General features: G+C 33.1%; 1 protein-coding gene and 1 long non-coding RNA gene across 4 annotated transcripts in view; one reads left to right on the forward strand and one right to left on the reverse strand.

Moving 5' to 3' along the window:
• The window catches only part of Hgf (hepatocyte growth factor), a 75,708-nt gene that overhangs the window by 7,690 nt on the left and 43,979 nt on the right, over positions 1-24,039 (forward strand). For 2 of the 3 annotated variants that reach the window (XM_021735865.3, XM_078040139.1), the window contains 5 exons: positions 3,499-3,611; positions 5,304-5,418; positions 10,555-10,697; positions 17,010-17,130; positions 18,656-18,774. In XM_021735865.3, coding sequence (XP_021591540.1) covers positions 3,499-3,611; positions 5,304-5,418; positions 10,555-10,697; positions 17,010-17,130; positions 18,656-18,774 — 611 coding nt within the window. The remainder of the gene's footprint in view (positions 1-3,498; positions 3,612-5,303; positions 5,419-10,554; positions 10,698-17,009; positions 17,131-18,655; positions 18,775-24,039) is intronic. The other variant, XM_040291700.2, reaches the window with a different exon arrangement.
• On the reverse strand, positions 16,090-22,145 carry LOC144375395 (uncharacterized). The gene is made up of 3 exons (XR_013435135.1): positions 20,160-22,145; positions 19,154-19,233; positions 16,090-16,230 (listed from the first exon to the last, which is right to left on the reverse strand). It is a non-coding gene; the product is annotated as an uncharacterized LOC144375395 (long non-coding RNA).

A 24,039-nucleotide genomic window follows, 5' to 3' on the forward strand; every position in this document is an offset into this window, starting at 1 on the left:
TAAAATATTCTATTAATAATAAACCATTTATTTTCCCTTGCAAAAGAAGTGAAGAAAATTGGGCAACAGCCAAAATTTACTGCAACTTATACAGTTGTCTTCAGGGATTTAAATAAAAGGTGTTGAGTGAATTAGATAAAAAAACTAGAGGGATTGGTGTCAGCAGCAGAGCCTGTTTAAAAGAAGTTAGGGGATAGTGATGACGAAGTCTCACATGAAAAATGATTGAGCATTTCAAGGAGGCTGGAGGGGACTGAACTAGACAGTTTCTTATCTTTTACCAGTCTCCATGTGACCTCATAGGGAAGAATTCCTTACTGCTTTGCCAGTGATCCCAGTGGATAAGACATAGCTTGGGGCCAGAATGGTGATGATTTCATCTCAATAGTCTTCCAAACTGCCAGGAGGAGGTGTATTTCCTTATTCTTCTTTGTAAAAACTCTCTCTTTTCATTTATTTCTCTTCTTTCATTCCCAATTTTATCTCCTTTTAAAAACAGGATTGTGTGTAAAATTCTGAAATTTTTAACCCTAGCTTATTGCATTTGAATAGTGACACCGAATGTGTGAACACAGGGGTTAGCAATATGTCATGACAAGAAGTACTACTTTTATCTTGTCAGTCTTCGAGGAATGAACATTATAGACCTGCAGGCATAGGGCATTGTTTCAATTGGCTTTTTCATTACTGTGACCAAAAAAATGTGTCAAGAACAACAGAAAGGAGAGAAAGTTTATTTTGGCTCATGGTTTCAGAGTTGATCAGTCCATGGTTGGCCAACTCCCTAACTCTGGACCCTATGTGAGGCAAAACATATTGGGGGAAGAGCATGGTGGAGGAAAGCAGTTCAAGACATGGCAACAAGGAAGGAAACAGAGGGGGGGGGGAGGATTTGGGAGGGAGCTCTCTTACCAGGGGCAAAATATAAACCCCAAGGGCATAACCTAAATGACCTATCTCTTCCAGCCATACATTACTTGCCTAGAGTTATAGCCCAGTTAATCCAGATCAGTGGATTAATCTCCCTTCTTGCATTATCTCACACATGATCTTCAGGGGGAGACCTCATATCTAAACCAAAACATGGCCAAAGAAGGTCTTCAACAGATTTAGATAGAAGAAGGACTATCTTTTTTTTTTTTTTTTTATAGCCAAGCTATTACTTTCAGGGAAATATTTCCTGGCAAGGGCAGTGAGAATTGACTTTGTGTGTATGATTATTTTGCTACAATTAACACAATTATGTTAATTCTGTTTCATTCCCCGACTTTTATATAAAGCCTTGAGACTGTTAGAAATAAATTAGGAAAAATTACTTTAAGTCAACATCTCAGCTCTGTAGATTTATCTAGATGTTCTTTTGGCAATTGAATAGGTTGGCATTGTATTTTCTTCCTCAGGGTTCGAAAGGGATAACTGTATTTCATGGTTGATTTTAACTATAAATTTGAAAACATATTCTCCTTGGTCTAAAAGTAAGAAAAGTATCGCTAACACTGAATATTCACATTCATCATTCTTACTTTGTTTTATTTAGTAGAGGCTAAGATGATTTTGCTGCTTTGAAAATGTCATGTGGCCTTATTAATAAATACTCTAATATCTCACTTATATAAAGTTTCAGATTTTCTTATCAAATTCTTGTTGAGTTATATTTTATATTCAAATATATGTTGACCTATGCAGAAAACCACATTTAATATTGTGTATATACAGACAAGGTTCTTCTGCCCATTAATGGTAAAATTTTCACATGTCACTAAATACAGCAGTTATTTAGAATTGAAAGGACATATTGAAATTTGGTTTTCTTTTAAATTTATTCTTTAGTTGGACACAATATCTTTATGAGGATCGAACCTAGGGCCTCGCACATGCTAGGTGAGCACTCTACTGCTGAGCCACAACCCCAGCCCGTTGGTTCTTAATGCATCAAAAAAACCCTGTTTCCAGAGTTGACATAGGACTAAAAAGTGATGAAAACACACTACATTCCTTGGAAAACATCAAGAAAGTTGTGTAAAGTGAGGCAGAGGTGTAGAACATTCTCAAACACTATTACCTCTTGAGCAGGAATCAACAGTGTTGATGTTATAGGAACTGCATTCCTCTTTGCTAGGTAGAAAGATGACAGAATGCCTGGTTCTAAAATGGCTCTCCAAATTCATGAACTGACTTAAGAAAATAGGAGTCTTTTTTCTTCTAGCCATTACTGCCTGGTAATGAAGTTGCCTTCCAGACGTAAAATGACTAGAAAACAGAAAAAAGTCATTTTTTAAAACAATATGGTAATCTAAATAAAGCTCAGATAAAAACTCTTAATGTTATATTTGAAAGAAAATACAACCATGTAATTGACAGTCTGAAACACTCCATATGGATGTGTAAAATAACATTTTAAAATGCTTTTCTTAGAGAATATATTGTTATGATGGAATGAGAGAAAGGTTTAATGAGATTAGCAACTGAAAACTCTGAACTCTGTACCAATACGTTTCATTCATTAATTCCTTCCTTCCTTCCTTCTTTCTTCTTTCTTTCTTTTTTCTTTTTATTTTTGGTTCCTTTTAAATATACATGACTGTAGAGTGTATTTTGAAATATTATACATACATAGAGTATAACTTATTCTAATTAGGATCCCAGCATTTACCCACTTTTCTAATAAAAAATACTTGTTTTAAGCAGTTTTGGGGTATTTATTATTTTTTTTTAGATAAAATTTTTATGAACCAGAACAGCAAAATCTAGTATGATTCTTAGCTATGGTTATGTAGGAGTGACACGTTTTAGCAATTTTCTTTTAAGATGATACATCAAAAGCATATTCTCTAATACTTACATTTTTTATTAAAATGCAAGAAAATTTATTTAGGAAATATTGATTTGAGCAAACAAAATTATCTTCACAGCAAGATTTTTATAGCCTTCAATAATCTCTAGTACATCATAACTCACCAAGAAGGGATATTATATGGGAAAATCTTTAAACATTTGATTTCAGAACATTCTTTCCTAGGAGAATCTCCAGAAGTGGTCATTTGTCTAAAGCACCTTAGGAAATACATTTAAAAATCTATTTAGTACAATTACAAACTTTGGAACCTCATTCCGATATCTCAAATATAATAATTTGTATAGAACTGCAATAAAATCTAACTTGGTGGGTATTTAATAAAAAGTCTTCACAGATAACCAGGTAGTTGTGTTACATATTGACATTGCTGGTTGAAGCTCTTATTTTTCTACAAGTAATTTGGAACAACATGAGAACATTGGAAATAGCATTTGATTTGATATAAAATCCACACCTACAAAACTTTTTTTTTCTTCATCTGGCATCAAAATGGTCAGTTCAAAATTACTTATGATTTTATTATGAGTATACAGTAATGCCTCTGTTTTTATATATTATCCTCCTTGGTAAACCATATGCTGTTCTTTCAAAATTATTTAAATAGTAGTATTCCTTCTTTTCATTCAGATATTTTTTTTCAGGGCTTTTGTTTTTGATAAAACAAGGAAACGATGCCTCTGGTTGCCTTTCAATAGCATGTCAAGTGGAGTAAAAAAAGAATTCGGCCATGAGTTTGACCTCTATGAAAACAAAGGTAACTGACATTTTCCTAAATATTTCATAACGAAATAAAATATGAAATAACACATCTGTCACTTCCTGCCTCCCTGCTTTTCCCCACTGATGTTTCCATTATATGATAATATGTTATTGCAGTTAATTCATCCATTAAGCCTGATGAAAAGAGTACCAGTTTTAGAATATTTCCCCAGTTTTCTATAAACTAGATGTCCTCCTTCCTCTTTGGTGTTTTTGAAGGGGCATCTCTTAAAACTGGCATTCTTCCTATTCTCCTATTTTAGGAAGTATCTCCTTATCTTATTAGATAAAGTACCCTGTATTGTGTTGAATTTTTAGCTTATAGACTTTTAATTTTAAGAACTTTGGATATCTAATCTATTATAGTGATAATCATTGATAAAAAATAAGATATGGAGATTCTGGACAAATAAATTGGATCTATACCTAATCATATAGTTTAAAAATTTTTTAAAAGAAGGTATAATTAATATGTACAAATAAAAAATGGTTTAAAGTATTTTTATATTTTTTTTAAGTTGTAGATGGATACAATATCTTTATTTTATTTATTTAGATATGGTGCTGAGGATTGAACCCAGTGCCTCATAATTCCGAGGCAAGGGCTCTGCCAATGAGCCACAATCCAAGCCTAGTTTAAAACATTTTTAAAAAGGGATTTAGACTGTATTATTTCTTAATTTCTCTCTTCTGGTGGTCTGATATTGTACTCACAATACATTTATATTGTTCAAAAGCAGAATTATGTAAATTAAATCATAAAATATTAAATAAATATCAATTTACAAATTAAATCTTCCATCAGAAAACAATAATCATGGATTATGCACATGAAAATAACTTTTAATTTAAAATTAGTGTTTTCAAAAATACATGATGTGTACTATTAAATTTGGTTATTTGATACTATATATAGATTTTTCATGTTGATGGGTTAATGTTTAAATAAAATTAAAAGGAAATTGATGGTAGCAAACAAGGTAATCTTTCTACATATTCTAATAATTCTGCAAATCCATAAACAACTCATAATCTAACCTAAGAGCATTCAAATTCATTCTTTCTTTTAGTTTGTTAACAGCTATAGTACTATTATTTGATAGAAATATACAGCTTCTTAAAATTCATCTTTCTTGTAATTTAGCAGCTTAAATATTGGAGAAAATATGGAAAATAGAAATCAAACTAATATAATTATCATATATATACATATACATATCACACAATTTTACCTAGTTAAAAAAGAAATTAATTTTGTTATCTTAAACTTCTGAATTCAAAACAGAGTTTAAGAATCAATTTTTATTTTTAATATTTTCTTAAGACTATGCATGTGAGCAAATCACAATGGCCTGGCTACTTGAGAATATAGACTACTATTCTGTGTTAAGTATAGAGATTGATCTCTGTGGTTATCTATGTTTAATATACTCACAAAATTAAAGCTTCTTAATAGTCTTCCTGTTTGTTTTAGATTATTCTGAAATATGTTATTTTGAAAACAGTAGAAGCTTTAGGAAAGACATATCTATGTTATTTGAAATAGTTTACCAGAGTTAATTTCTTACAGATTTAAATGGAATTTTATTTTTTTCTTCAACAAATACAGCATACAAAACCCACACAATTTTAATAAGGTTAAAAGAAAGACACATTTTTACAACATTTTCTTTTGCTTTTTCAATAGACTACATTAGGAACTGCATCATTGGTAAAGGAGGCAGCTACAAGGGAACAGTGTCTATCACCAAGAGTGGCATCAAGTGCCAGCCCTGGAATTCCATGATACCCCACGAACACAGGTAAGAACAGCATGAAGAAAAGAGGATGTGGCCTCTGTCTTTTGCCTATTAACAATCTCACATTAGTCCATGTGAATGATTTTACAGTTCTATGAAAACTTGGTCAACATTGCTGAATTGTATGAAATCAAGGCTTATGACTGATATTTACCAAAAGAATAACAAAGTTATATTAAAATGTGGCCTGCATATTCTTACTTTAATGCTTAAATTTATTAATCTTGATGTTAGTGAACAAATAGTGAAAATATATGTTATGAGGAAAAAAGATTTTTCCTCTTTTTGCCTTTGAGAAAACACTATGTAGCTAAAGGGTTGATAGTGATAAATCAAAGTGTATCAGACTCTGACCTTATGTAGGCTAAGGGTACTTTAACGTTGGTGGATTCCAACTTTGCACATTAAAATCACCTATTACAACCCCTTGAAGAATCTCACCATGTGGAGAAACATAGCAGTTAAATCAATCCCTGGGGGGGAATGGGATACCAGTGTGTTTTTGGCAGCTCCCCAGATGATTCCAAAGCACAACCAAAGCTGAGAAGCACAGCTAATAGCTCATGCCTCAGAATTACTCCCTTCACTATTGTCTAAAAAAGGATAAAGAAAATTGGAAATTAAATGTCTACACTGAAGAGAATTGTGTTTATTATAACTGATGAGTACTATTTAAAGACTGGTAAACATAATATTCATAGGCTCATTAAATTAAGAGATTTAATCATTGTGGAGGAAAAATATATGTATCTAATACCTACCAGAGAACTAAATATAGCCATGGTTTTGCAAATTTATTTCACAAATAATTTTAACAGGAAATGAAGTTGTTTTAAAACAACTCTCCTCTGGTTAGTAAATACATTGGATGATTCAGTTTCCAGTGGCAAGTGCCTTGCTGAGCAGTTTACTGGTGTATCTCACGCAGTCATGCAAACATTGTAGTGGGTTTTAGTTCTATTTTATATACATGATGACACTGTAGCATAAAGAACCTTAGTGTATTTCTGTAAATGGTAAATAGTATAGTGATAAGCCCAATCAGTATCACTATGTAACCTGCGCTTGTAACAACTCTAGGGCACAAAATACTTGGCTTATGAGTAGGACAAAGTCTGTGACACATTGTTGCAATACTAATGATGACTTGGCCTTGATGGATACAGTTTTGATTTTATTCTGCTTTTTATTAGCATACGTTTGTGATATGGTTGATTTTGCTTTAGTAAACAGAGATTAGTTATTTGTCCCACATATAAAAAAAGAGTTCTTTCTCAATAGGACCAAACCCTGATCTTGCCTAGTTTACACCACCTAGTTCAGTGTCCAAGCTGAACTGGTTGACAGTATTTTAATAATAGAACATCCAAATACAATTTTATTTTATTTTATTTTTTGGTGCTGGTGATTGAACCCAGGACCTTGGGCATGCAAGGCAAGCACTCTACCAACTGAGCTATATTCCCAACCCCATTAATAGAAAACTATTTTTTCAAGTTAGTTTGTAACAGTTACATGGAAATATCTTGGAAACTATGTTTATGTTACAAAATGAGCAGTATAATTGACTTTTTCTTAAGGATCTGCATAATGAAGAAGACATTTTATTTAAATAGGTAGATCAAAGTGTTTCACAAACACAGAAAAAGCATTTGAAATCAATCCTACCTTAGTCCAAGAGAGTGCATTGAACTGACATAGCAGAAGTCTTATTTCAATCCAAATTCTCTATGATTGTGATTCTTTGCTAGAGGAGTAAATGCGAAGTATATCTCTCTGGGAACTGGCTTCAAGTCTAATCAGCTATTTACCAAAGAACATTTCCTTGTGGTATAGAAGTTTATGGCTGAGGGGATATTGTATTATTAATCAAATTATTTTTTGTATCCAATGGGAGCAACATTTAATTTTAGCAGCTTATGGAATATCTGCTTGATAGCTTAATGCTTTTAAGTGTTAACTAAACACCAATTTTACGGGAAATAGAAAAAGAACTATGTTTGTGTCTGAAGGAGTGATTTACTGTTGACTCCCTAAATTGAAATATTTTACAAGTGGCTTAATGAAAAGATGATGATAGATGATGAAATTAGTATAGAAGCTTAACCAGAAAATCAGGTGACCTGATATCTACATCTATATCCTTCATTAACCATCCAGCATTCATTAAGGAAGCAGATGATGGAATAGATCAAGTTTCCTCTGAGCACAGTTTATATTAGAAGAAAAGAAAGGGAGGCTAGCACCTAGAAGACCTAGTATATATTTCAAAATATATTTGGATATAACCCAACTTCAAATATTTCTTCTCTCCTAAAGCCTTGCTAACAGCAAGGACAGAGTACTAAAAATAGTACGTGTGTGACCAAAAGCTTATTACAGAGCCCACAGACCGGCAAAGACCTTGTGTGAAATAGGCTTTTGTAAATATTTGTCACAAGAACACTCACAGGTGAAAAGGCAGGGCCAGCCTTCATCCCTTGACCAATTATGGGATGCTGAGGAAAGTCAGGCTAACCGTCTTGGGACACAAAAGAAAACCAGTTTGGGTAAAAGGTCAAGTATACCAAAGAATGAAGAAAAGAGATGCCCCACACTGTTTTTTAACCTCAATGTTCTAAAGAGGTATCTCTTATGGATTGATTCAGAATTGTGGCAAGAAGCCCAACTTTTCACTTTATGAAGTCTTTTGGGAAAACTTTATTCAAATTTTGACCATATCTTGTTTTAATTTCTACTTTATCTATCTCTCTTCCTTTCTTCTTTTTTTTTCTCCATTAAATTATTGATTGACACATTCACTACTTAATAACTTCTCTTTGGCTTTGCAAATCCACTAGAAAGATGTATATGTATTTCTCTCTCTCTCTCTCTCTCTCTCTCTCTCTCTCTCTCTCTCTCGTGTGTGTGTGTGTGTGTGTGCATGCATGGATTTAAAAATTCTCTTTAAGACTGTGGATATTGAATATGTGTGTATTGAATGTGTGCTAAAGCCACTAAACTTAATTTAAAAAGGATAGAAATGCAACATATAGTAATTTTGCTCGTCCCATTTATCCTTTAAATGAAGAAATTAAAACAATAGATAAATTGTTTAAGGACCATGTCAAACACTAGTCAGGTGAAATATATGAGGCAACAATATGGTTTTGTGATAATAACTACTTATTCTTACCACTCTACTTTTTATATGTTATAGAGTTTTGGTAGAATTTTCATAAGTAAGTTTGACTTCATGAATATAAGAAAGCAAAAGTCAGTTTTGATTGTCAAAAAAATTAGTATTATATAAATTTTCTATGACAATTTGAGGATAGGCCAAAAAATGAAAGAAAATAATTTCAGGGTGTCACAAACAAGAAAAGATAGACTAAAATAATATTCTGGAATGATGGAGCTAAGACAATAAAATAAGTTGTTTTTTTTTAAATTAATAACTGTTAGAAACCACTGTGAAATTATGATGAGCTTTAATTATGACCTAATGTTTTATTTTTATTTCTGCACACATCCAATGTTAGTGATGTAAGGCTATAAACTATCTAAAGACACTTTGGAGTTGCATAGTGTTTATAATATTTAATTTGTTTCATTGAAAATGTTGACTCAATGATAAGTCTCTTAGAATAGGCTATTTCTTTTTGAACACTAATTGATATTTTCAGAGGACTTGACTCTGGTGTATGTACATTCATGTGTAAATAAAAGAATTTTATTGCAAAACATCGCTTGTGCCTGACCTAGGCCTGCATACATTCTGTGTCATAACATTAAAAAATGATTTTTTTCTTTTTGATTGACACATAATTTCTGTGCTTTTATGAGATGAAACATGATGATGCATGTATATATTGGCTAATGACCAGCCAAAGGTAATTAGCATATCCATTTCATAATTAGAACTTTCACTGAGTAGGGAACACATTTGAATCATATTTATTGAGAGATTGAAATCCTTGGACTTCAAGTACACGTAGAATTCTGAGATTCTGAGATCAGCAAAGCAGAAACAATTTTTTGTTTTTTAGCAAATACACAATAGAAAGGTGAAAATGAGAGATGATTTTCAAAAAAAACTTTTTACTGGTATAATCTACAGATGTATATTCCTTTATTAATGATTTTTCTGTGCAGCCTAGCAGACAAATGTATCATCATTGAGTCCAATTCCATGAGCAATACAAAGAGAATATATAGGCTTTGACCTGTTCTGATGTGTTGGAATACTTTATGCTGGTAACAAAACTATCACAAAGGCACTAGAAATTTTAGGTGAAGGTAATGTACTGAAGTTACAGCACCCAATAGCTTACTATTAGAAGTTATATCTGGGAACAACAAGTTCCAGTTATAATCAATACTATAAAATTTTTGAAGAGAATAAGCAATTGTGTTCTTTATTATGACATTATAGTGACTACAAGGTTGAATGTGCTTAATCACAGGCTGCATTTCTCAACTATCAATTACTCCATCATCCTTTGAACATCTTAAAACAACCACATAAAGTTATAGGTTATGTTTGTACTCAGTGTGTATATAGAAAAACTAACAGGCTTGGAGAGGTTGCCTTTCTTGCTGGATGTCACAGTTAGTAAGAGAAAGAGCTGACATTAGAGTCCAGATTTGATTCAGTTTTGTATTCTTTGTTCATGTTATTTCATCAATCTGTTTCTCAATTGTATAGAAGGGGGCGCTAGTACTCAAAAGAAAAGCAGTGATCAGACAGCTAAGGACCTTGCATAAGCAGGGTAATGGTGAGATGTCGAAGTTGATTGCAGTGATTTCTCAGTTCTCTCTTCGGTGGCCTTGTCCAAGCACTTGCTGTCTTCCAGTGGAACTTTGGAATTGTATTTTTATGATACACCAATTACATGCTTGAGTATCTGCAGTTTAGAAAATCCAGATACTAATAATTCTTGATGTTGAATATGGAAGTTCAGTAAGGAAAACTTTAATAAAATTCAAGTATTTTATGAATATATGGAAATGACAGAATTTAAGATATATGAAAGTATACGTAAGAGACTTAAGGGTTTCTTTACTTTCAGAAAAAGCTTACTATTAATTCATAAAATTAATAGGCCAAACATAAAGTTGCATGCTCTTATACTGTAATGATTATCATTTTAAAACTAGCTTTTTGCCTTCGAGCTATCGGGGTAAAGACCTACAGGAAAACTACTGTCGAAATCCTCGAGGGGAAGAAGGGGGACCATGGTGTTTCACAAGCAATCCAGAGGTACGCTACGAAGTCTGTGACATTCCTCAGTGTTCAGAAGGTAAATGAACCTGAATGCCGTGTGGGAACTCTATTCCCCTGTGTAGAACTGTAACTCACATTAAAGCTTAATAGGAGCAAATCAATTACAAATAAACATCTTGTTCGTTCAAATGCAACCATAGATAATTATTTGAGCATTCTTATACAATGTTTTACAATCTGATGATTACCAGATTACTGCACAATAATGGAGCAAACTATCCATTTGAATTTAAATGTCAGCCTGAGATATCCCTTTGGGGAAAAAGTTAAAAGTGGGCTTACTTACCTGCTGTCTTAAGCTCACCTACCTCCAACTCTGCTTTCATGGATCACCTGAAAGGAGCTGAATGAAATTAGCTCTTTAGCAGTAATGGTAGGTCTGTTCATCCAGCACGTGCTTCTGTCTAGATTTGGTCAAACCTACTCTGATGTGGTATGTCCAAGATCTGTGTACCCAGAAGAGAATATAACAGGGGCTCAGTGGAATGGAAGTTTGAAACCCTTGTGTACATTTCATTTAATGAAAATGTGACTAGAACCAAATTGGACACAGACTGGGACTGAGTGCCACTCAGAATAGTATCTGAAGAGATGGAAGCAGTGGGCCCCAAATTTTCTTGAAGTCAGGTACCCTAAACCCATGTCTATATTGTTTTTTTTTAACCAAATTCTCACAGCATAAAGAGTACTATTTTTACAATTTCAGTGGGAAATTGAGTGACTGACAAGATGGAATATTAACCATTTCAGCATTGTATGTGGTTTCAGTTTTCTTAGTCATTTGGCTACCAAATAGCTGGGTTTTTCAACTCTGTCAAAAAAATATAATTCTCCAAATCCAAATGAGATATGGATAAACTATTTTAAAAGTTCATTAGGATTTTGAAGTCCTGGGGGAAGGGAAGGGACTGCTGGAATACTGACCAATTTTTATAATAAGATATTTTACCTGTTTATTAACCAAATATTTTTTTTTGAAAATATATCCTCCATGAGTATCCTTTTATATTAGGTTTATATATATATAAAATAACAAGTAAAGGACATTGTAGCTAATTGTCACAGAGAAGGCAAATGTGTTTTTTGTTATTAGTTAATTTATAATCTTTGACTTCATGTGGTGGAGCCAGTTTCATCTGTTTGTAAATTCTTACTTTTTATTCCATGTCATATTCTGTTCTATATAACTTCTTCATTGTTTTCTTTTCTTTTAAAAATAATAAACTTATCTGTGATAACATTATGAACAAGTCTGTTTTGTATGAATAAGTTGTAATCAATATTTGTCTTAAATTTGCACATGGAAGAAAAAAATCCTGTTTTAGGGGAATCTCCATTATCACAGAGATTGAAAAATCATTGGCAAGGAGTTTTGTTTATTTATCTAAAATTTTTTTGACCTGTTAAAGTGTTTTCAAAGGTAGGTCATTTGATCAAACTTTATACAGTTTAGCATGTATATTACCTGCCTAGTCCTGTGGGAATGAGATTTTCAACCCCTGGTTGATAAGAAAAACCTTTATCAGAATACACTGATGTAGATCTTGATGAACAGGTGATGGAGAATAAAAGTGGTATAAAATAAGTAATTTTTAAACTCCTATTTTCAGTTATCCTTATTAGAATGTAATTATGTAATATCCTTTAATAATTTGAGGTCATCCAACCTCCCCAGAAAAGGACATTGCTCATTTGTATTAAAGGTCCGTGACGTTTTCAGTCACCCCCGCACTAACAGTTGCAGATACGCTCTTTCTGGAAACAATTAGAAGTCTGACAATGGAATAGCCTTCTTTCAGGGGAAATGAATCAACACCTGCCCTGTAGGCTAAACATATTTCAGGGAATGTGAACTGAATCATATATAAAATTCAAGCTTAAATTAAGCAATGTGTTAGTAGGATTTTAATGAAGAGGATTCAAAATAAGCAGCATTGTCAATACATTCAAAGAGGAAAAAGAGCTATTTATAAAATGGGTAAAAAAAATAGAAAAAAGAATGCAGATGTGATGTAAACATCTACTAAATACATATATGATGGAGAAATCTCACAATCTGAAATGCTTAAATAGTATAATGGGTGGTCCATTTCTATCTATGGATATTAACTGGCAAGTATTAAAGGTTATGAATTAGGTAGTAATCCTCATTTTGTATATTTAAAATTACAGAGGAAAAAAATGGTAGTTAAACTTTTGGACTATTAAAAATATATAGAAGAGTATGTATATTTAGATTTTTTGTAATTATATTAAACTCTTGATTGAGTGATTGTCTGAAATTTGGCTAGAATTTTGGTTCATAAAATAATTATATGATATCTTGTTTGATATTATTTTCATACAATTTAAAGCTGAAATATATTAATCACTCAAAAATAACTTCTTTTTTTCACATTTAGCATCTCTCAGAAAGAAGGAGTAAGTTCAAAGGATCTATTGTATAACATGGTTACTAGGGTTAATAATAATGTGTTATATTCTTGAAAAACAAAGATTGAGTTTTAAATGTTCTTAGCACAAAAGCAATAACTGAGCTAAAACATATGTTAATTAATTGCTTTTAGTCCATCTACAATGTATATATGCTTTAAAACATCATAAGTGATAATATATATATGTATATATATATGTATATATATATAACTTTATATGCCAACATAAGAAAAAAACATTATACAATTATGTAAAGAAAATACTACTAATAAATGCGTAATTTAAAAGTATAGAAGGTTGAGGTACATAAAATTCCATTTATTGTTTTAGTATTTGGGATTTAAAATGCTCATCAGTCACTGGAACAAATGTCATGTTTAGTGATTGTCATGTACTCAATTAAATATATTTTAAATAAATCATAATCATTATTTTTAAAATACTTTAAAATCCCAAACAACACTAAATAACTTTATGTGTATAATTTCATATTCCATGTGGAAAAAACCTTAAGAAATAGACTTAAATAAAACAATTTTCTGTAAGTGTGAATTTGTGAAACTATTCATATTTTAATCATTCAGTTTTGCTGAAGAAATTGCATGTATGGATTTTTCTGAGGGAGTACATTTACTGGAATAAAATAAACAGTGACTCAAAATAGATCCAGATACTTTGAATAATTGTTTTACTCTGCAAACTCACAACACATGAGGTTTTATGATTAAGGAAAACAGTACACAATTTTTTCTTGGGTTGGTTTGATGATAAAGATGTTAAATTAATCCTGATTATATTACAATTTGTCTGTAGTTTTTATAGTTTTCTACTATTATTTAGGTCAGAACCATTCTTAGACTATTGAACTGAAGAATAGTTTATGTGATCTAGGATAGTACTTTGCTTTTATCTTTATTTTTTAAAGGGAAGAACTTTCTGGAATGATTAAATAATGAACTGGCAGTGACAGACAGGGTCCAAGAACAATCCTCAACCCCCTTGCACCATTGCATAATTCATACTTTCACCTGTTTGCTTGGGTATGTGGACTTGGTTTCCACCTACACTGTTTTGATTGTGAGCTGTGAAAACTTATATAAGATTCTTAGAATTTGCAAAGGTTGAAAACTAAGTTCAGAATTTTGGCCTTCTTGAGGTAATTTTTTTTTTATTAACCTGAGAGTTTAATTCAATAGTAAAAAAGGCAAACTTTCTGGTTACTTACCTAGTATAAATTGACCAATCTAGTTGCTCTCCCATAGCCTTTTATTCTCTATCCTCCAATAGGTGAGAATTCAACAGGAGGGTAACCTACTCTTCTAAAGAATAAGGCAAAAGCTAATGGAGATAAATAAGGGAAGAATATTGACTTCCTAAAATTATCAGTTTATCTTAAAATATGGCCAGTTAGACTTTTTCAGAAACGTGTAAAAGTATATAGAACAAAAGGAAAATTGGGACAATGGAAAGAACTGTAGACTGTGTGGGTCAGAAGACCTGTGTTCCAGACACAGGGTTGACATTTTCTATTTTAGGTAAGTCTCTTAAAATTTGTGTGAGTTGTATTTTCTTCCTTGTAGCAATCAAAGGATATCTTACATGTTAGCAGTATATAATAAGTAATCAAAATGATGCATATTTTAGCATCTCAGTTCTATCATAGGACACATTTAATTGCTACTCTTACAACTTTCATTGCCTTCCAAAATCTAATTATTTTTGCTAACTTGTATTTATTATTTTTTATCTCATTGGGCCAATAACCACAGCCATAACTCTCTGTTCACTTTATTACAAACAGAACATACTAGTTCATGTTTTCATACCATTTTATTGCAATTTTTCCTTTATTCCTTATCCAGCTCTCATCTATCTTTCAAGATCCAAGTAAAATTCAGTCTCTCTTAAAAATCCAATGCCACCGAACACTTAGAACTTTAGAAGAGATCACAGTATCTACAAAATTGCTACTTAAAATGAGGGTAAAGTACCAGCAGCATTAGCATCCCCTGATAGCTTATTATTAATGCCCAATCCAGAATCACTGAGTTAGAGTTTGCTTTTTAACAAGATTTGAAGGAGATTTTTATGCACATTAATGTTTGGAGAAGAATTGACCTACCACATTCATTCTAGAAAATAGTCATCTTATGGAATCATCTGTTTAATTTGTGTAGTTATCTTTTCCTAAGACCAATAAAATTCGACAAGTCTGAGAAGAGTGTTTTATAATAATGTTCATAGTATTGCTTCCCAGAAAATAACTCTATCGTCTCTCATTAGAAGGATATATACTATTACAAAATGCATTTGCTGAAGGAAATATAGTAGATATATTCTGATTCCTGAGTGTTATTGAAGAGTAGAAATTAGACACCTGGATGCTTACCTTTATGAATGACCATAGCTATCCTACTTTTTAATTCAGTACAAAGGAGCAAACAACAATGATAAATGCTTCATCCTTTTCATTGAAGATATCAAATCATGAATTCTTTTTTTTTTTAAGGGGAACCAAATAAATCTACACTCCATTCAAATGAAAAGCTGAAATGTGATGATGTATAACCTATTCTGAGCATTTCAATGAGGAATTGACTTTGGCTAACCTGAGCATCCTTGTCAATATGCTCTTGAACCCCTCTGATTTACTTATTGAGTGTATTCTGGGGAATCACAGTATCAAATGAGGGGAAGCTGAATAGATCCCTTGTCTTAGTTTGTGAATTAACCTGCATGAAAAGAAGTAAATGGATCAAGTCAATAGATAGATTATGTGTTTCAGAAAGTTAATAGTTAATGTCCTTCTATGTTGTAAAAATGAGAGGCTCAAAAGTGATGATTCTAATATTATATTCCAAATTACTACCAATATCCATTAGGCTAGATTCCAGTGGATAAAACTAAACATTGATATCTTTTCCCACTTCAACTAAAGTTAGATGATCAGTAATCACAAGATACAAATGATGTGTCTGGGGAAATTTGCCGGATTCGTAGGAGAGCCAAGCAATGATTTATTTTGCAGGATGCGTGCCTTGCTACAAATCAACCTTCTGTTTGTGAAGTCTCATTTTCAGCTAGTTGAAGTGATTCAGAGTTTTCATTGTGACCTAAGAGACCAGCCAGAAGAGAACAATTAATTAACCTCACAAAATCATCAGTAAGATCCTGCATAATTAGATCAGCTTATACATTTTAAAAAGAGTGGGTACAAGGAGTTCAATAGCAGGTCATTTTCTATCCTATGCTGGATAAGAATGTGAGCTTGCCCAGCCAACACAACATGGATGTTCACTAACAGAAAAGATCTGTGACTTCTTTCTTTCTTTCTCTTTCTTTGTTCTTTCTAATCTGTGTCCTTTGAATTGCACCCAATTTCTGTCTGCAACTGGTTCCTTAAATACATTGGTTCCTGATTATTGAATTAACCATAAGAAAATACCATGTACTCATTTTGAATGGTGCAATTACTATATGTGTATTTGAAGGGTGAGTTGAGAGAGGAACACTATTGTGCTAAAAATAGAGACACCAAGATCCTTGCATTTTAGACCAAAAAGAGAAAATTTCCAATTGTCCATCTTATATTTTTGGTCTCTTTGTATTGACATATAATTGGACAGTTACTGGAAAATTTTACAGTTAGCATCCTGGCCCTCAGGTGAATCTGTATGAGACTAACATCCTTAAACTATATAATGAGTTCCATAGCATGTATTTTATGCCACTATTTATGGACATTAGTCCCCAATTTAAAATTAGGGTGGTTTGTAGGTTTGTCTAAAAATTTGTTTGCTGAGAAATTGATTTGCTGTTCTTTAAATGAAACAGTGGTGTTCTTGAGTTTGCTGTCAGAAACAATTAACATGCCATACTTTAATTTTATTAGTTGAATGCATGACCTGCAATGGGGAAAGCTATCGAGGTCCCATGGATCATACAGAATCAGGCAAGATTTGTCAGCGCTGGGATCATCAGACACCACACCGACACAAATTCTTGCCCGAAAGGTAAAATACCAATGAATCTTGCTTCCCACGAATCTTTGTATAAATTGTTATTTGTTTCATGATAAGATTCCATGAAAACTCTTTGTATGATGTTTTAATGATGGGGCTTGAACATACTTCAGAACTCCCCTGAACATATGGTCTTTTTCTGAGAGTGTTGTTGAAGCTGAATATTTGGGAGAGGTGTCTTTTGGGGAAAAAGGATTTATGATGAGGTATATGAGAATATTAGGTATGATTTTATTGGTCTTGACTGACTAGTTGAGTCTCTAAAATCAGGAAGGTTTTGGACACAAGACTATATAGTCAGGTACAAAGTAGAAGCAATAACAGAGCTTTCTTTAGCAAAAAAAAAAAAAAGAAAAGAAAAAGAAAAAGAAGAAAGAAAAAGACAAAAGACAGAGTCAGTTCAGTGATGACCACTTTGATAGGCCCAAACCATGAAAGGACTAATTACTCCTAAATGCAAGCAAATATCCTTCCAGAGCTGCATCTTCAGAGACTTACATTCTGTGGGTCATATGAGTGACACCTGAACTTAGGAGATGTCTCTAAAAAGTGAATGAAAACTAGTGCCAATAATGCATTAGCTATTTTATCCTGATGTATTTAAAAATGGTGGACAGGGCCAGCTTTTTCCAGGAGAAGGTTTTGAACTTATAGTTGAAAACAACAACAGATTATGTCTTTTGCTAGTTCATTTCACATGAAATGAAGTGGAAAAAAACAAAAGAAAAGAAAAATAAATTCTTTATTTTTACTAGAAAGAATAAATATATAAATATTGCAAAGAAAAAGCATACCTACCTTCCTTTGGAAATTGCTACAAGGTATTTTTACTCTCTTCTTCTATTTTTTTTTTTTAGTGATTGTTGTTAGTTTTTGCCTCTTGTTGTTCTTTTAAATGAAATTAAAACTCTTGATTTATTTTTTTAAATGCATGTCCTTTCTTTTAAGTTAGAGCAGAAGGGATGTGGTAGCAATTAAAATCAGGTTACCAATTCAGGACTCTGTTAATTTAAAGGGAGGTAGGATGTGGAGAAAGTGGTGTGATGGAGTTTGTCTCTTGCCCTGGTGGAGTTGAGGGCATGACCTAGAACAGCTCCATTTTAAAACTGAGCTATCATTAGTAACAGAGCAATTGAAACCAAACTTCCAATTGAACTTTAAGCCCTAGAGGAGGACCTGTTTTCTTAATGAGCATTCTATATGCGGTCATGTTTTTTGCAGTCTGTTTCTTAATTGGGCTGTATGAGAAAGGGATTCAGTTGGAATCCGAATTGGTGGACAGGTATACCAAATGGATCTAACTTATTAGCACAGAGGATGATACTCTATTCTTAGTGGAATATGCAGGTAGATTCAATAGTTAATGATCAGCAGTCCCTATAAAGCAAAAGATGAAAAAACTGGAACTTTCCCTAGCTAGTATTATCCAAACTAAGTAGAAAGTTATCTTGTGAGCTGAAGGCTAGGTGTGTTCCCAGGCAGATTTACGTGACACTTCTCTCGGTGTGGTTTGCAGATACCCCGACAAGGGCTTTGATGATAATTATTGCCGCAACCCTGATGGCAAGCCGAGGCCGTGGTGCTATACTCTTGACCCTGACACCCCTTGGGAGTACTGTGCAATTAAAATGTGTGGTAAGTTAGGGTCAAATTTATTGCTTCCTTTTCCTCTCACAGACTGGATCTAAGCAGGCGATTATTAGTGAGACAGGTTAACAAGTATTTGACTTGATGCTTTAATACGTGCAGGTTTTAATATTTTAAGAATGTGTTATATACTCCTACCCAATCTTTTGAATTTTCAAAGAGTTGTTATTTTGGAAGGGGTTCATACATAAATGCACACATATATTAAAAAAAAGTATTTGTACATATGGTAAAAATGTAAACATTCTAATGTTATCAAGAAAACAACAACAACAACAACAAAAAAAATAGTGGAGAAAAAGACCAGGGAATATGCAGAACATTGTAAAGTCACTGAGATACTAAAAGTTGGAACTTTGATTCTTACCTTCTAGTCCTGGATCCTGGATCCTTTCCCTCCCTTTTCTCTCCAGAGACAGGAACATTAGTTGTCCACTGGCTGTGATCCTTTTGGTGAATGACAAAGGTGGCAATGAGGAAAGCTGAGTTTAACTGCAGAAATTTATCCAGCTCTCCTGAATTTATGCCCAAAACTTAGTTTTCCTAGTCTTCCTGTCCCTTTAACTTTAGATATGTAGTCCTCTCTTTCATGGCTAACTCCCATGTTTTTGATCTTTGAAATTATACTGGAGACTAATTAGATATAGACTTATTTTGTGTTTGTTTTCACGAATAGAGCTCTTATCTTTTCAACTAGAACCTAAAAGCTTTAAGATCAATAGAGCTGTATATATGTATTAAGATGTGATAATGCTTAAGTTGGCATGATAACATTGCATGTAGGCATCATATAAAGAGATAAATATCAGCAACACAAGGTCAGGGACCATAAGTAACACAGTTATGAGAACATGGACAGATATTTGCATATTTCCCTGTAGCAGCCTGATGTGGTTAGTATTCTGAAGAAACCTAACTCAATATCATTCGCGCTATTGTGCTGTCAAGGTGAATCTCTCTTTAGCACTACTAATAAATGGAAATGTTTTGGGCAACTCATAAAGACCATAGAAAGGCGATGTGCATGGCATATGTGAAATAGCTGCAGAACTTGAAAACCTCTCAGAATGAAACAAAATGTTCCAGGGAAACCGAATCATCTGTTTTGTCCTAAAAAAAAAAAAAAAAAAAAAGATGACTTGGTGACAGTGTTGCTCTGTATAGACCAAGTTCATTCCACTCATTGACTTGTTTAATCATATTAATTTTTCTGTCATTCTGAATCAGTTAGGTTCAATAAACCAACTGTTTTTTTTCTCTCTCTCTGTGTGTGTGTGTGTGTGTGTGTTTGTTACTCTTACAACTCTTGTATATAATAAGAATACACACACATGTTCACATGCATGTTCACCCTATAGCATGATTGTACTCACAAAGATGTCCATATTGCCCTTCTCTTTGGTTCTCAATGAATCCTTCAGATATTTTCGAAAGAAATTGGGAAATAAAAAAAATAAAATGAATCTGACACTTCCTAAATATTAAATAAGTTTCTTTTCTGTCTAAAGGGGAATTGGTGAATTATGTAAGTAACATATAATAATTCTGATGGCTGTGTTAAGTAGAGTGTGGTGCTTTTAGGATGTTACTTCTAATAAAATAATATTAGGATTTGTGAGCCAAACCTATGTCTTCCAAATTAAAATAATCTTCTGAGCTTTGAAAATGTTTAAAGATTTATTTATTGAAGGACAACTTTTAGTTTAAGAATTATTTGATTGCTCATTTAGAGATTAGAAAAGGCTATTATTAAAATATTAAAATAAACTTGACATTCTAGAAATTCAGAGAGATAAGTTTTTTAAAAGTATTATAATTACACATAGTTTGGGGGTTCATTTTGCTAAATTATACATTTGATCATAATACTCATTGTCCCCATTTCTGCTTCTCTTCCTTCCCATTATTTGCTCTCTTCTACTGATCTTCCTTTCACTCCTTTATTGATTTATTTTGCTTCATAATTTCTACATATACATAAAGGTGAAATTCCCTTTGATACATTTATATATACATATAACATGATTTTGTTAAATTTGTTCCATTGTTTCTTTCCCTTTCCCATCCATCTTCCCTCCCTCTTGTTCTCCCACTTCTACTCCACTGATCTTCCCTCTAACTTTAGGATGTTCAATTTCCTCCCCTTTTGGTCTTTTCCTACTGTGCTCTGGCTTCCACAAAAGCAAGAAAACATTTGACACTTGATTTTCTGAGTTTGGCTTATTTTACTTAGTATGATTTTCTCCATTTCCATCCATCCATTTATCAGCAAATGCAAATATTTCATTCTTCTTTATGCCTGTGTAAAACTCCATTGTGTGTGTGTGTGTGTACATACCATATTTACTTGATCTGCTCATCTACTGATGGGCATCTGAGTTGATTCTATAATTTGGCTACTGTGAATTGTGCTACTATAAACATTGTAGTGGCTGTATCATTATAGCATGCTGATTTTAGTTCTTTTGGATGAATATTGAGGGGTGGGATAAATGAGTCATATGGTGGTTCCATTCTTGTTTTTCTTAAGTAGGAGAGAGAACATTTTATGAATAGTTTTTAAAATGTCTTGGCTTGCATATGTAATAAATCCTCTAGTGCAAAACTGAGAAATTTGGTGGTGGTTTCAATCATGTGTTAGATTTATGTAGTGATAAATTACCAAAAGCTTAAGAGTCTTAAAACAACTTAGCTTTATTATAATATTGCATTTGTGGGTCTGGCATTCAGTGACAACTCAAGTGGATTCTCTGTTCAGGTCTTGCAAGGTCAAAATCAAGGTGTTTACCGGACATGTGAGCCCATCTAAGACTCAGCATCTCATTTCCAGTTCACTGATTGTTGGCACAATTCAGCCTCTTGTGATGTAAGGATGCACAAAGCCTGTACTCTCTAGAAACTTCCCAACATTCCTTGACACATGACCCTTTCTGCAATATGTCAGTTTACTTCTTCAAGGCATAAAGGATATTATCTCCAGTGCCTTGGGCTTCTGACCTCTATAAACTCTTTTTTCCCCCCAAAAGCTCACCTGATTAGGTTGGGCTCACATAGTTTAGTATCCCTTTTGATTAAGGTAAAAATCAGTTTATAGCAACTATAATTATACATGCAAAATTTCTTCACCTGTGTTGGTGTAAAGAGATCTAATGATGAGTCTCCTTGTATTTAGTCTTTTGGTATTCACAAATATCATCCACATTCAAGGGGAGGTGATTACACAGAACACACATGCCAGTGGGTGGGGATCTTGGGGACCAATTGTAACAGACAATTGTTTATCTGATTGCAACTGATTATTTTGTATTATTAAATTCTTGAAACAACATGCAGGTTATCACTTAGTCTGGACTAGCTAAACTCATTCTGGGTTTTCAATATGTTTGAAGAAAATAATAGAGTTGCTAATTATTTCACTTTTTCTCTTGAAAGTTGAAGAGGGGTTTTAAAACTTTTGACTCATAATTTGTTACCATTTATTTTAAAAATAAGGTGATTTTATTTACAAAAAGGGTGCTTTGCATTGAATGTCAGTAATTCTTATTTTGATTCTACAAAATGGTTGTGAATAGTAAAGAATAGGTAGAATAGCCTCATGGTATTTAAGATATGGCAACTATCTTAAATAGTTGGTAGGTTGGGTAGGTTGTAGGGTAACAACAGAAACTGGAAGATGATTAGAAAATCTAAATTGACAGGGCAGATAGAGCAGGATCCAAGAGTAGCCAAAAAGTTGCCATAAGAAACACAGAATAAGCAGGAGGAGTGGTCACATCTGACTTATGGTGTAGAACTGTGGTCCTCAAACTGATGTATGTGAAACCCAGGGAACAAAAAGACTCTTCCAGGGGTTTGTGGTGTAGACCTATGATGTAGCTTTTTCATCTACATATGAATTATTTCCCAAAGTTCTCAGCATGAGATGCATGTGCTCCTTAGAAGTTTGGAAAGTTCAACACCTGTTTTCCCATCCATATTGCGCTTTCCTGCTTTACTGGATAAAGCGAGATTTCTCATTCCTCTCAAATTCTACTATAGTACATTGCCCTGGGTTATAAAAACATTAGGGACTAAAACAGATATCTTTGAAAATACATTAAATATATATTTGTGCTGTTTGTCATTATGAATCACTAATAGTTGTATAACTATCCACTTGAATCTACAAATATGCACATATGTGCTTTTGTGGTGTGTGTGTGTGTGTGTGTGTGTGTGTGTGTGTGTGCATAGGCAAGCATTTATCTCTTAGAAATGTGTGGTCACAGGAAATTCTAAAGTTTACTTGCAATATATGAAAATCTTTCAGAGCACTAAGATGAAGAGAGGAATAAAAGACTCTCTAACATAAAATACACGTAATAAAGGTCAGTAAGAAATAGAGTACAAATTAAGGCAGTCAGCAGTGAGAAAAATGAGATGAGGAAGGATATGAACAGTACTAAAGAGGTAGAATGTAGAAGATATAATGGCAAATTAGATATAATGGGAAATGAATATGGAAGGAGAAAAATTTAAAATATTTTCCAAGTTATTGGATAGATGCATGTATTAGAGGCATTGTTTTGAGGGGAAATGTAATGTTTAATCGTGCTTATGTTGAGATGGGGTGCTTGGCATCTGTGTACATAGAACATCGAGATTCACTTTTCTCTGTGAGGTTACAGAATGTGAAAAGTAAACAGTGACAGCAAGAATTTGTGCAGGGGACCCTAGCAAGCACATAAAGAACATGGAGAGGGTGGTTTGTCCCTTTCTGCAGAGCACCCATTCAATCAGTATTTGCTGAGCAGTCATTACAGATCAAACAATTTTCTAGACCTTTGGGATATAGAAATGTACAAAAGGGACCAAGGGCTATAAGAAAATTGAAATTTCAGAACTTTAACAAGAACTAGTAAAGAAAAGCTGACACAATCTTGATAATGAGATAGTCATACCTTTCAGAATCCAAGTTTGAATATTGCTCTTGATTGCTTTTCTGCAGACTGAACAACAAATTTGTTCCCATCACTTTGCTTCTGAGCTTCTTATAATCACTGAAATTGCTATCTTTTTAAAAGATATTTATTTTTTAGTTGTAGATGGACACAATACCTTTATTTCACTCTATTATTTTTTTATGTGGTGCTGAGGATCGAACCCAGGGTCTCGCACATGCGAGGCGAGTGCTCTACTGTTGAGCCACAACCCCAGCCCCTGAAATTGTTATCTTACAACCACTGAAGGATAAATGTTGCTCATTGTCTGCAT

Source organism: Ictidomys tridecemlineatus, chromosome 2 (genome assembly GCF_052094955.1).
Source record: "Ictidomys tridecemlineatus isolate mIctTri1 chromosome 2, mIctTri1.hap1, whole genome shotgun sequence".
Lineage (NCBI taxonomy): Eukaryota > Metazoa > Chordata > Mammalia > Rodentia > Sciuridae > Ictidomys > Ictidomys tridecemlineatus.